This window comes from Salvelinus sp. IW2-2015, linkage group LG7 (assembly GCF_002910315.2).
Source record: "Salvelinus sp. IW2-2015 linkage group LG7, ASM291031v2, whole genome shotgun sequence".
NCBI lineage: Eukaryota > Metazoa > Chordata > Actinopteri > Salmoniformes > Salmonidae > Salvelinus > Salvelinus sp. IW2-2015.
Window position 1 is genome coordinate 3,069,671 of NC_036847.1, and position 14,381 is coordinate 3,084,051.

The 14,381-nt window shown below is 44.4% G+C and overlaps 1 protein-coding gene across 4 annotated transcripts in view; it reads left to right on the forward strand.

The window, feature by feature from the left end:
* The window catches only part of LOC111966202 (IQ motif and SEC7 domain-containing protein 1), a 177,428-nt gene that overhangs the window by 97,908 nt on the left and 65,139 nt on the right, over positions 1-14,381 (forward strand). Inside the window, exon 1 of one of the 4 annotated variants that reach the window (XM_023990659.3) lies at positions 10,433-10,830. The exons of the other annotated variants lie outside the window; for them this stretch is intronic. Within the exon in view, the coding sequence (XP_023846427.1) occupies positions 10,754-10,830 (77 nt within the window). The 5' untranslated portion in view covers positions 10,433-10,753. Of the gene's footprint in view, positions 1-10,432; positions 10,831-14,381 lie in introns of those variants that run through there. 4 annotated transcript variants of the gene reach the window in all.

Consider the following 14,381-nt stretch of genomic DNA (forward strand, 5'->3'; position numbering starts at 1 on the left):
CAGGAACATTCAATGTCGTCTTGGTAAGCAACTCCAGTGTATATTTGGCCTTGTGATTTAGGTTATTGTCTTGCTGAAAGGTGAATTTGTATCCCAGTCAGTGTATGTTGGAAAGCAGACTGAAGCAGGTTTTCCTCTATAATTTTGCCTCTACTTAGCTCTAAACCGTTTATATTTATTATAAAAAATCCCCTAGTCCTTGCTGATGACAGGAATACCTGTAACATGATGCAGCCAACACCATGCTTGAAAATAGGAAGAGTGGTTCTCATTGACGTTTTGTGTTGGATTTACCCCAAATATAACGCTTTGTATTCAGGCAGTTTTACTTTAGTGCATTATTGCAAGCAGGATGCATGTTTCGGAATATTTTTATTCCGTACAGTCTTCCTTTTGTTCACTCTGTCATTTAGGTTAGTATTGTGGAGTAACTACAATTTTGTTGATCCATCTTCAATTTTCTATCTCAGCCATTAATATCTGTAACTGTTTTGGCCTCGAGTTAAAAATCCCTGAGCGGTTTCCTTCCTCTCTGGCAACTGAGTTAGGAAGGACACCTGTATCTGTGTAGTGACTGGATGTATTGATACACCATCCAAAGTGTAATTAATAACTTCACCATATTCAAAAGGATATTCAGTGTCTGCTTTTTTTTTTACCCATCTACCAATAGATACCCTTTGCGAGGCATTGAAAAACCTCCCTGGTCTTTGTGGTTGAATCTGTGTTTGAAATTCACTGCTCGACTGAAGGACCTTACAGATAATTGTATATGTGGGGTACAGAGATGAGGTAGTCATTCAAAAACCATGTTAAACACTCTTATTGCATTATATGCAACTTATTGTGACTTGTTAAGCACATTTTTACTTAGGCTCACCATAAATACTTATTGACTCAAGACATTTCAGCTTTTATTTATTTTTATTAATTTGTAAAAAAAATAAAATAAATCAAACCTAATTTGACTTTAACATTATGGGGTATTGTGTGTAGACCAGTGACACAAAATCTCAATTGAATCCATTTTAAATTCAGGCCGTAACACAACAKAATGTGGAAGAAGTCGAGGGGGGTGTGAATACTTTCTGAAGGCACAGTATTTCTTCTGATTTAGAAATACAACTGACTACATGCTTGGGGTTATCATAAAGAATTACCTTCAAGTGCTCCAGATGAAACGGCTTTATGAATTCGGTAATGCTGTATATTAATCGGAGAGAATTGCATGTTGTTTCCCCCCCCGTAAGCCAGTTCGATGGCTACTGGTATTGGAATGAGATATGAATAAATTGTTTGCTATTATATTTTGTGTGTGATAGGTTTCTGAATTGAATCAATTTGGGGAGGAAATGTGTGTGTGTGTGTGTGTACTGCCTTCTGATTCAGAGGGGTTGGGTTAAATYCGGAAGACACATTTCAGTTGAATGCATTCAGTTGTACAGCTGACTAGGTATCCCCTTTTACTGCTGTAGACATTTCCCGGGAGACTGGAGCTACTGTAGCTGCCACTAGGGGGAGTGCAATTCTAAGGCATAACCATCCAGATTGTCTTTTGCTGTGTCGGAGCACACTGATATGACTCCTTGTTCTTAGTTACACAATGATCAGGCTGATAAAAACACCATCCTTAATCATACGAGAGACTAAGTATAATCACAGTTAGTCCTCTTTAACTTCTACCATCCATCCATGAATTCATCCCCTAATTTTTTATTTTTGTATTTTACCTTTATTTAACTAGGCAAGTCGGTTAAGAACAAATTCTTATTTTCAATGACGGCCTAGGAACAGGATGTAATTCCCTCCTGTATCTGCATATCATCTTTCCATCCCTCCTTCACCCTCCATATTCCCATTTTCTTTCTCCCTGATTTATTCTTTCACTGTCTCTCTACACCTTATGCCACCATATTTCCTTTCCGACATCCTATAGATCGACCACGGCTTCTCATCTCCTCATCCACCCCTCCCCCTCTCCTGGATCACCCTACCCCATGTAAAAGTGCTGATCTGTAGGCTTCCTCTCATCGCACAGGGCGCTGGGCAGGGGCCATTTCTCTTTGTGTTTATTGACTTCACGTTCACATCTCCCTCTTCGTGGACGGCTGGACGCCATGAGATTCTCCTGGCGGATTATCAGTGATTGACTAGGAATGTTAAAGTGAGTGGGTGTCACACTACTACAATGCCCCATATCGGTCTGTATTAGCAGACCGCAGTGCACTGGACAATAGAGACAGTGGGAGCATGTCAAGCAGATCAGCTCATTCATTCTGATTGATTGCTCAACTCCACGGTGTGCCCTTTACCCGACTTTCAGTTTGCTGGACCAGCAGATTCTTATTAATACAGCATGAGCATGAGGATATATCTCCAGCGATAAAGAAGCCGTATTTGTCTTCTAGCTCAGGGTTTCCCAATCTCGGTCCTGCCCCCGTTAGTTGAATCAGCTGTGTAGTGCTAGGGCAAAAACCAAAACGCACCCTGGGGGACACACCGTTATTCCTCCACCAAACTGTACGGTTGGCGCTATGCATTCGGACCGGTAGCGTTCTCCTGGCATCCGCCAAACCCAGATTTGTCCGTCGGACTGTCAGATTGTGAAGCGTGATTCATCACTCCAGAGAACGCGTTTCCGCTGCGCCAGAGTCTAATGGCGGCGAGCTTTACACCACTCCAGCCGGCGCTTGGCATTGCGCACGGTGATCTTAGGCTTGTGTGCGGCTGCACGGCCGTGGAAACGCATTTCTTGAAGCTCCCGACGAAGAGTTATTGTGCTGACGTGGCATTTCCAGTGGCAGTTTGGAACTAGGTAGTGAGTGTTGCAACTGAGGACAGACGATCAGCACTCGGCAGTCCCGTTCTCTGAGCTTGTGTGGCTGAGCCGATGTTGCTCCTCGACCTTTCCACTTCACAATAACATCACTTGCAGGTGACCGGGGCAGCTCTAGCAGGGCAGAAATTTGACGAACTGACTTGTTGGAAAGGTGGCATCCTATGACTGTGCCATGTTGAAAGTCACTGAGCTCTTCAGTACGGGCCATTCTTCTGCCAATGTTTTCCTAGGGAGATTGCATGGCGGTGTGGTTCTTTATTATGCACCTGTCAGCAACGGGTGTGGCTGAAATAGCCGAATCACTCATTTTGAAGCGGTGTCCACATACATGTATATAGTGTATTCTTAGTGACTAATGCTGAAATCATTTATTAGCAGGAACAGGGTTTCCAAGCTCAGTCCTGAACTAAAGAACAAGTAAAACTAAAGAGCCTTGAATGAGTAGGTGTGTCCAAACTTTTGAATGGTACTGTACACATTCTACATGACCAAAAGTATGTGGACACCTGCTCATCAACACATATAAAGTGGGGCAAAAAAGTATTTAGTCAGCCACAAATTGTGCAAGTTCTCCCATTAAAAAGATGAGAGAGGCCTGTAATTTTCGTCATAGGTACAATCAACTATGACAGACAAAATGAGAAAAGAAAATCCAGAAAATCACATTGTAGGATTTTAATGAATTTATTTGCAAATTAGGTGGAAATAAGTATTTGGTCACCTACAAACAAGCAAGATTTCTGACTCTCACAGACCTGTAACTTCTTCTTTAAGAGGCTCCTCTGTCCTCCACTCGTTACCTGTATTAATGGCACCTGTTTGAACTTGTTATCAGTATAAAAGACACCTGTCCACAACCTCAAACAGTCACATCCACAACTCCACTATGGCCAAGACCAAAGAGCTGTCAAAGGACACCAGAAACAAAATTGTAGACCTGCACCAGACTGGGAAGACTGAATCTGCATAGGTAAGCAGCTTGGTTTGAAGAAATCAACTGTGGGAGCAATTATTAGGAAATGGAAGACATACAAGACCACTGATAATCTCCCTCGATCTGGGGCTCCACGCAAGATCTCACCCCGTGGGGTCAAAATGATCACAAGACGGTGAGCAGAAATCCCAGAACCACACGGGGGGACCTAGTGAATGACATGCAGAGAGCTGGGACAAAGTAACAAAGCCTACCATCAGCAAGGGCATTGAAGATGAAACGTGGCTGGGTCTTTCAGCATGACAATGATCCAAACAACCGCCTGGGCAACGAAGGAGTGGCTTCGTAAGAAGCATTTCAAGGTCCTGGAGTGGCCTAGCCAGTCTCCAGATCTCAACCCCATAGAAAATCTTTGGAGGGAGTTGAAAGTCCGTGTTGCCCAGCAACAGCCCAAAACATTTACATTTTACATTTAAGTCATTTAGCTGACGCTCTTATCCAGAGCGACTTACAATGGAAAGTTCATACATATTCATCTGGTCCCCCCGTGGGGAATGAACCCACAACCCTGGCGTTGCAAGCCGCATGCTCTACAACTGGCCACACGGGACAAACATCACTGCTCTAGAGGAGATCTGCATGGAGGAATGGGCCAAAATACCAGCAACAGTGTGTGAAAACCTTGTGAAGACTTACAGAAAACGTTTGACCTCTGTCATTGCCAACAAAGGGTATATAACAAAGTATGAGAAACTTTTGTTATTGACCAAATACTTATTTTCCACCATATTTGCAAATAAATCCTACAATGTGATTTTCTGGATTTCTTTTTCTCATTTTGTCTGTCATAGTTGAAATTACAGGCCTCTCTCATCTTTTTAAGTGGGAGAACTTGCACAATTGGTGGCTGACTAAATACTTTTTTGCCCCATCTGTACAGTGGGAGAACAAGTATTTGATACACTGCCGATTTTGCAGGTTTTCCTACTTACAAAGCATGTAGAGGTCTAATTTTTTATCATAGGTACATTTCAACTGTGAGGAATCTTCAATGGAATCTAAAACAAAAATCCAGAAAATCACATTGTATGATTTTTAAGTAATTCATTTGCATTTTATTGCATGACTAAAGTATTTGATACATCAGAAAAGCAGAACTTAATATTTGGTACAGAAACCTTTGTTTGCAATTACAGAGATCATACGTTTCCTGTAGTTCTTGACCAGGTTTGCACACACTGCAGCAGGGATTTGGCCCACTCCTCCATACAGACCTTCTCCAGATCCTTCAGGTTTCGGGGCTGTCGCTGGGCAATACGGACTTTCAGCTCCCTCCAAAGATTTTCTATTGGGTTCAGGTCTGGAGACTGGCTAGGCCACTCCAGGACCTTGAGATGCTTCTTACAGAGCCACTCCTTAGTTGCCCTGGCTGTGTGTTTCGGGTCGTTGTCATGCTGGAAGACCCAGCCACGACCCATCTTCAATGCTCTTACTGAGGGAAGGAGGTTGTTGGCCAAGATCTCGCGATACATGGCCCCATCCATCCTCCTCTATACGGTGCAGTGGTCCTGTCCCCTTTGCAGAAAAGCATCCCCAAAGAATGATGTTTCCACCTCCATGCTTCACGGTTGGATGGTGTTCTTGGGGTTGTACTCATCTTTTCTTCTTTCTCCAAACACGGCGAGTGGAGTTTAGACCAAAAAGCTCTATTTTTGTCTCATCAGACACATGACCTTCTCCCATTCTCCTCTGGATCATCCAGATGGTCATTGGCAAACTTCAGACAAGCCTGGACATGCGCTGGCTTGAGCAGGGGGACCTTGCGTGCGCTGCAGGATTTTAATCCATGACGGCGTAGTGTGTTACTAATGGTTTTTTTGAGACTGTGGTCCCAGCTCTCTTCAGGTCATTGACAGGTCCTGCCGTGTAGTTCTGGGCTGATCCTCACCTTCCTCATGATCATTGATGCCCCACAAGGTGAGATCTTGCATGGAGCCCCAGACCGAGGGTGATTGACCGTCATCTTGAACTTCTTCCATTTTCTAATAATTGCGCCAACAGTTGTTGCCTTCTCACCAATCTGCTTGCCTATTGTCCTGTAGCCCATCCCAGCCTTGTGTAGGTCTACAATTTATCCCTGATGTCCTTACAAGCAGTCTCTTGTCTTGGCCATTGTGGAGAGGTTGGAGTCTGTTTGATTGAGTGTGTGGACAGGTGTCTTTTATACAGGTAACGAGTTCAAACAGGTGCAGTTAATACAGGTAATGAGTGGAGAACAGGAGGGCTTCTTAAAGAATATAACAAGTCTGTGAGAGCTGGAGTTCTTACTGGTTGGTAGGTGATCAAATACTTATGTCATGCAATAAAATGCAAATGAATTACTTAAATCATACAATGTGATTTTCTGGATTTTTGTTTTAGATTCCATCTCTCACAGTTGAAGTGTACCTATGATAAAAATTACAGACCTCTACATGCTTCGTAAGTAGGAAAACCTGCAAAATCGGCAGTGTATCAAATACTTGTTCTCCCCACTGTATGTGTGTATATATATATATACACTGCTCAAAATAAAGGGAACACTTAAACAACACAATGTAACTCTAAGTCAATCACACTTCTGTGAAATCAAACTGTCCATTAGGAAGCAACACTGATTGACAGTAAATTTCACATTGCTGTTGTGCAAATGGAATAGACAACAGGTGGAAATTATAGGCAATTAGCAAGACCCCCAATAAAGGAGTGGTTCTGCAGGTGGTGACCACAGACCACTTCTCAGTTCCTATGTTTCCTGGCTGATGTTTTGGTCACTTTTGAATGCTGGCGTGTGCTTTCACTCTAGTGGTAGCATGAGACGGAGTCTACAACCACACAAGTGGCTCAGGTAGTGCAGCTCATCCAGGATGGCACATCAATGCGAGCTGTGGCAAGAAGGTTTGCTGTGTCTGTCAGCGTAGTGTCCAGAGCATGGAGGCGCTACCAGGAGACAGGCCAGTACATCAGGAGACGTGGAGGAGGCTGTTAGAAGGGCAACAACCCCAGCAGCAGGACCGCTACCTCCGCCTTTGTGCAAGGAGGAGCACTGCAGAGCCCTGCAAAATGACCTCCAGCAAGCCACAAATGTGCATGTGTCTGCTCAAACGGTCAGAAACAGACTCCATGAGGGTGGTATGAGGGCCCGACGTCCACAGGTGGGGGTTGTGCTAACAGCCCAACACCGTGCAGGACGTTTGGCATTTGCCAGAGAACACCAAGATTGGCAAATTCGCCACTGGCGCCCTGTGCTCTTCACAGATGAAGCAGGTTCACACTGAGCACATGTGACAGATGTGACAGAGTCTGGAGACGCCGTGGAGAACGTTCTGCTGCCTGCAACATCTCCAGCATGCCCGGTTTGGCGGTGGGTCAGTCATGGTGTGGGGTGGCATTTCTTTGGGGGGCCGCACAGCCCTCCATGTGCTCGCCAGAGGTAGCCTGACTGCCATTAGGTACCGAGATGAGATCCTCAGACCCCTTGTGAGACCATATGCTGGTGCGTTGGCCCTGGGTTCCTCCTAATGCAAGACAATGCTAGACCTCATATGGCTGGTGTGTGTCAGCAGTTCCTGCAAGAGGAAGGCATTGATGCTATGGACTGGCCCGCCGTTCCCAGACCTGAATCCAATTGAGCACATCTGGGACATCATGTCTCGCTCCATCCACCAACGCCACGTTGCAACCACAGACTGTCCAGGAGTTGGCGGATGCTTTAGTCCAGGTCTGGGAGGAGACCATCCGCCACCTCATCAGGAGCATGCCCAGGCGTTGTAGGGAGGTCATACAGGCACGTGGAGGCCACACACACTACTGAGCCTCATTTAGACTTGTTTTAAGGACATTACATCAAAGTTGGATCAGCCTGTAGTGTGGTTTCCACTTTAATTTTGAGTGTGACTCCAAATCCAGACCTCCGTGGGTTGATAAATTTGATTTCCATTGATAATTTTTGTGTGATTTTGTTGTCAGCACATTCAACTATGTAAAGAAAAAAGTATTTAATAAGAATATTTCATTCATTGAGATCTAGGATGTGTTATTTTAGTGTTCCCTTTATTTTTTTGAGCAGTGTATATCTCTTCTCATATGGCAAAAAAACTGCTATCTGAATCTGTCTGTATCCTCAGAGATGTGTTGTGGTTCATGTGCACATCGGGCCCTGAAAGAGATCACAACCATTAATTTGTATGAATCAGACCCATGTGTTGACCWGTTGATTCTCCCATCTCCCATCCCCCTCGGACACACACTCTAAAGTGCTGTGATCACAGAGACCCACCCACACTAACGCCTGTAGTGCTCTAATGGATTTGTCAGTATGGCTCCTCAAACAGTGAATTGAGATGGATGAAACAATCACGGCCCTCTGAAAACATTGAGTGTGTAAGTTCATAAAACCACCGTTGATGTTGATGAATCCATACCTCTGTGCATTTGCGTTGTCTCTAATTCAATAGGTTACTTTCACAGTGGTTTAGTACATTCACACTAAATGAAAATGCAATAATTTAACAGTAAAACAATAGCCTACTTGTTGGCAGTCCACAGTGTCAGTTCAGTAGAATGTATTATGCGTTCAAGGAACAAATCGTGATTAAAAAGAGACAATTGAACTGTCGGTGTGTGTGTGTGGTTCATTTTGTGAGATGCGTATAAATGGGGCACCCAGGCTTTGTGATAAGCTACTGATTGATTGTTTTCATTAATTAATTCCTCACCGTCTCTGCTCACAATAGGTGTTCAGTGTTGCTGCCTGTCTCTTTGTGTTGTAGTTCTGGGTGCCATTGGCTGGGTCTTCTGGATCACAGGAAGCCCATATTATGCCAGGGAGTGTGTGAAAGGGTGCAAGCCGTGACTGCCAGTCAGTGGGAGAGGGAGCAAAATGCCCAGATCAACAGGACCTTTTGTGTGTGCGTGTGTGTGTGTGTCTGCCTCCGTGTGCATGCGTGCGTGTGCATGTGTGAAGCAGTATGGGGGATGGTGATGATGGATGGGGGTTGAATAATGACGAGAGGCCCGGGCCTCCTCCTTACCCCGGTTTCTCATGAACACTGGGACAGCGTGGTACAACAGTCCAACGCGGCTTCTCAGACGCACAGAGGAGAACAGACCCGCYCTTGTCTTCAAGTGCAAATCACCAGTCGATCGGAGAAGCTGTGTTTCTATCATCTCAGTCATTGCTCAGCCGTGTGCCGCTCCTCGTTTGAACAATGTGGTAATGATGATGATTTGCACCTGTTTGATCCAGGGCATTGTTCTGTCAGCTCCATCCAATTGTATAATTTCCATTTCTATTCCATTGTATTTTTTTCTGCTTACCTCTGCTGATACTCTTCATAGCACCTATTCGCATGTGTCCATTCACACCTCAGGTATTCAATTACTTCATAAATAGCTTCACGTAGAGAGCAGGTATATTCATTCTCTCTTACAATTCATGTGCCATTGTGTTCGCTGCAATTCCTCATTGACCTTGATGGTTTAAAGGGGCAATCAGCAGTTGCTACATCCACTTAAAAATGAGTTATATGTACCCATTGATTATTGAAAAATATAACTACTAAATGCCCCATGAGCTTAGTTCAACTATCATACCCCATCAGAACTCAAAATATAAGCTTGTTTTACTCCAATGTTTTTAAACAAAGTAAATGTAAACCAACTATATAGCCTCAAAACATGGTTAACTTTAATTTTGTTATCATGAATGGTCAGTCCTTACGTCTATGAATTTGAGAGTGGTTACATTTCTCCAACCCTACCCTTCAGCTTTTTACTGAAGCGGGCGGGGAATCGCTTTGTTGTTTCAACTGCTGATCGCTGCTTTAAAGCAACATTGCATGCCCTGCTTCTACCTTAGAGGATTTTATTCCCAAAACAACTCAGCCCTTGTAGCCTCTGCCTATTCTGATTACAGCATGGGTGTACACTCATGCAGTCGTGGACAATATTGTGGCCACTCCCCATCGACGACGTCGGGCCAATGAGAGAGCTTCCATTTGCAGTTTCAGTAGTACCATGGTGTTGCCCGGCAACCAGTCGGCACATTTCTGGGAGGTCCTGTGTGGATGGCAGCAGCTGTTATTCACTTCAGGAGAGAGAGAGAGCGAGAGAGAACATGTTAGGGTACAGAGATTGAGGGAGGAGAGACAGTTTAGTCAGAGAGGAGGAAAAGGAGGAGCAGAAGAGGGGGTCAGAGACGCAGTGAGAGAGTAATAGAGGAGCCACCATCTCTTGCCTTTATCGAGAAAGTTTGCTTCTGCGACCGAGGAGGAGAGGGAGGCAGAAGAATAGGCCATTTCTAAGCCTGGTTGAGACGGTGTCTATCAGAGCAGAGAAGAGAGGGATGCGTGGTGTATGGAGGATTCGTCCTCTGTGCTTCTGCACTCCAACACACTACAGTACCTGTGCCTGCTGGAGCAGTGGATCTAGAGCCATGCCTCCCCACAGGCTCTCAGCCTGACCCACTCTGGAGGGACGGGAACAGAGGACAGCCTGGGTGACCTGGATACGAGCTGAGCAGAGCTGAGGCAGTACACAGTGTGCAAGTTATTTGAGACAGATCCTGACTTCAACTGGGTTTGGGTTGATCCAAACAGATCCAAATAGGTTTTACGCTGGTGTTTGTTGAAACACGTCCAGAGCTGTTCTGGTTCTGGCCTGCGGATGACCATWGAAGTTCTGTAGTGGTCCAAAGAGGTTTAACCGCTCAGGACCAGGACAGTTTGCCAGAAGAGGAGAATCCATGTTTGGCAATCCACACAGTGAACAACTGGGCAACGTTCTATATCTGTAGTGCCATGATGTTTACTGGATCTGCTAACAAGAACACACCACACCTGGCACAGGAACCTACACCTGGCACCATGGACTAACCTGCTCTGAGTCGCTTTATAGTGGCCCCCTGTTGATCTTTTGCAGGAGAACTTAGGAGCAAAAAAATGTGGAAATTAAAGACCTTCTGTATGGATTACTGGCATGTGTTGTGTCTACATCCTCACAATACCTTTCATAAGAGGTAAGTTGACTTTAGACTAGACGTTTTTAATATTTGTTTTGAAGTTCTGCAGGATAGGATAAGATGTGCCTTATGGATCTTTTCTTCCTGCTCTTATTAGAACACTCCAAACGTCAATTAAAACGATATGAAATATTGTATATAGATTCATGTTTTAGAGACAAACTGTAAAAATGACAACAGAACAGTGTTTAGGCATATTGCTGACTGAACATTGTTCTGGGGCCTGAGCTGACTYGACCGCAATTGATTACCCTGAGTGAAACTAGTTAAAAGGTCATTTATTTTCCTGCACTACTTGGTTAACTCGCTTGGTCTCTTGGTGATGCTTGTCTACTTAATGGTGTCTAGTGTAAGGGACTGGGGCTGCTAAGTGCTTCGGAGGAGAGAGAAGGTGTGACTTGACTCAGCATCCACTCCGCCTCTCCCCTCCCTCGTGGTCTTCACCTTTTCACCTAGTGCAGGATCTCCACAGGGTTGCTCGTTCGGTTTACTGCGCTCACCGGAGCAGATTGCGAATCTGTTTTTGAGTGTGTATAACCGGCACATTACAGGTTAGGAATGTATTAGTGTTACTGCTCAGTCTCCTTGGAATGTTATAGGGTTGGATTTAATGTCGGATGGTTGAATCACAACTCGGCGTTATCAGCTTAGTCGCAGAAACAGGGAGTGGGAAATACTGTTCAATCGGCTCTAAGTGAGTGCAGGGGTAGGTCACTGTACTGAATCTAGGAATAGGGGTTTCTCTCAGCTTTAATACACAGAACTGTACATACAGTAGGTAGTTTATGCGATAGGAAATTGGGTCCCCGCTCACTGCTCACGAACCAATTCATCCTCTCCAATTCCCCTGCAACTCTACAGGGACTATAAAACGCCCCTCGTGTCCCTGACTGCCTGTCACAACATAGATAGCTGTCGTTCTATATTCCAGTAGAGCTGCAGTGATTACCCCATGAATCTGTTCAGAATACAAATGTGTAGCTGACTCCCACAGAATAGATATGCTCTATTACAATCAAGGGGAACAACCAAGGGCTGACTGGATATATATATACAGTGGGGAGAACAAGTATTTGATACACTGCCGATTTTGCAGGTTTTCCTACTTACAAAGCATGTAGAGGTCTGTAATTATTATCATAGGTACACTTCAACTATGAGAGACGGAATCTAAAACAAAAATCCAGAAAATCACATTGTATGATTTTTAAGTAATTAATTTGCATTTTATTGCATGACATAAGTATTTGATACATCAGAAAAGCAGAACTTAATATTTGGTAGCAGAAACCTTTGTTTGCAATTACAGAGATCATACGTTTCCGTTAGTTCTTGACTAGGTTTGCACACACTGCAGCAGGGATTTTGGCCCACTCCTCCCTACAGATCTTCTCCAGATCCTTCAGGTTTCGGGGCTGTCGCTGGGCAATACGGACTTTCAGCTCCCTCCAAAGATTTTCTATTGGGTTCAGGTCTGGAGACTGGCTAGGCCACTCCAGACCTTGAGATGCTCTTACGGAGCCACTCCTTAGTTTGCCATGGCTGTGTGCTTCGTGTCGTTGTCATGCTGGAAGACCCAGCCACGACCCATCTTCAATGCTCTTACTGAGGGAAGGAGGTTGTTGGCCAAGATCTCGCGATACATGGCCCCATCCATCCTCCCCTCAATACGATGCAGTCGTCCTGTCCCTTTTGCAGAAAAGCATCCCCAAAGAATGATGTTTCCACCTCCATGCTTCACGGTTGGGATGGTGTTCTTGGGTTGTACTCATACTTCTTCTTCCTCCAACCACGGCGAGTGGAGTTAGACCAAAAAGCTCTATTTTTGTTTCATCAGAACAATGACCTTCTCCCATTCCTCCTCTGGATCATCCAGATGGTCATTGGCAAACTTCAGACAGGCCTGGACATGCACTGGCTTAAGCAGGGGGACCTTGCGTGCGCTGCAGGATTTTAATCCATGACGGCGTAGTGTGTTACTAATGGTTTTCTTTGAGACTGTGGTCCCAGCTCTCTTCAGGTCATTGACCAGGTCCTGCCGTGTAGTTCTGGGCTGATCCCTCACCTTCCTCATGATCATTGATGCCCCACGAGGTGAAATCTTGCATGGAGCCCCAGACCGAGGGTGATTGACCGTCATCTTGAACTTCTTCCATTTTCTAATAATTGCGCCAACAGTTGTTTCCTTCTCACCAAGCTGCTTGCCTATTGTCCTGTAGCCCATCCCAGCCTTGTGCAGGTCTACAATTTATCCCTGATGTCCTTACACAGCTCTCTGGTCTTGGCATTGTGGAGAGGTTGGAATCTGTTTGATTGTGTGTGGACAGGTGTCTTTTTATACAGGTAACGAGTTCAAACAGGTGCAGTTAATACAGGTAATGAGTGGAGAACAGGAGGGCTTCTTAAAGAAAAACTAACAGGTCTGTGAGAGCCGGAATCTACTGGTTGGTAGGTGATCAAATACTTATGTCATGCAATAAAAGCAAATTAATTATTTAAAAATCATACAATGTGATTTTCTGGATTTTTGTTTTAGATTCCGTCTCTCACAGTTGAAGTGTACCTATGATAAAAATTACAGACCTCTACATGCTTTGTAAGTAGGAAAACCTGCAAAATCGGCAGTGTATCAAATACTTGTTCCTCCCACTGTATATATATACACACAATACAAATATATATATACAATAAAAGCTTTATAGCGTAGACTGCCATTCCAAAGGCTATCTGACAGTCTCCTGGCTGCTTCTATGTGATCGGTGTTGCTTGTGTGTTTTCTGATGCACTTCATGCAGGACCCCCCCCCCCTCCTGATGATAATCGAAACAATAATGATGAAACGTCAGTTATTAGATGAGTTATTAAAACAATCACCTGCTGCAACTTCATGACTGTTATGCTGATAATGATATACATCACAGGCATAGCCTACATTACCCATATAGTTAGTTTGATGTTGCCAACGGCATCAGAACTGAGTCGGAACTGAGCTGCGTTTGGAGACATGAAAGACTGATCCAAGGCCTGTGGAACCCTCCGAAGCACCTGTCACCCTGTCACATCTATATATGCTAATGTATTCGCTCACACGCGCACACACGCACACTGTGGTCATTAGTATTCAGAGTACGAGGACATGTCCATAATGCATTATTAATGCATTACATAGCAGTTTTTATACCCTGAAAAATTGTGCCTCCTGCCATTTTTATATTGCTGTGAATCCCCATAAGTTGTAGGTACAAATATCATAGTGTGTCGAGTTGATCGCGTGGTGTAAAGTAACTAAGTAAAAATAAGTTGTTTTTGGGGGTTATCTGTACTTTACTATTTATATTTATGACTACTTTTACTCTACTACATTCCGAAAGAAAATATGTACATTTTACTGCCGTACATTTTTCCTGACTCCCAAAAGTACTCGTGACATTTTTGAATGCTCTGGCAAGACGGCAATATGGTCCAATTCATGCCTACTACTGCCTCTGATCTGGCGGACTCACGAAACACAAATACTTTGTTTTGTAAATTACGTGTTGGCGTGTGCC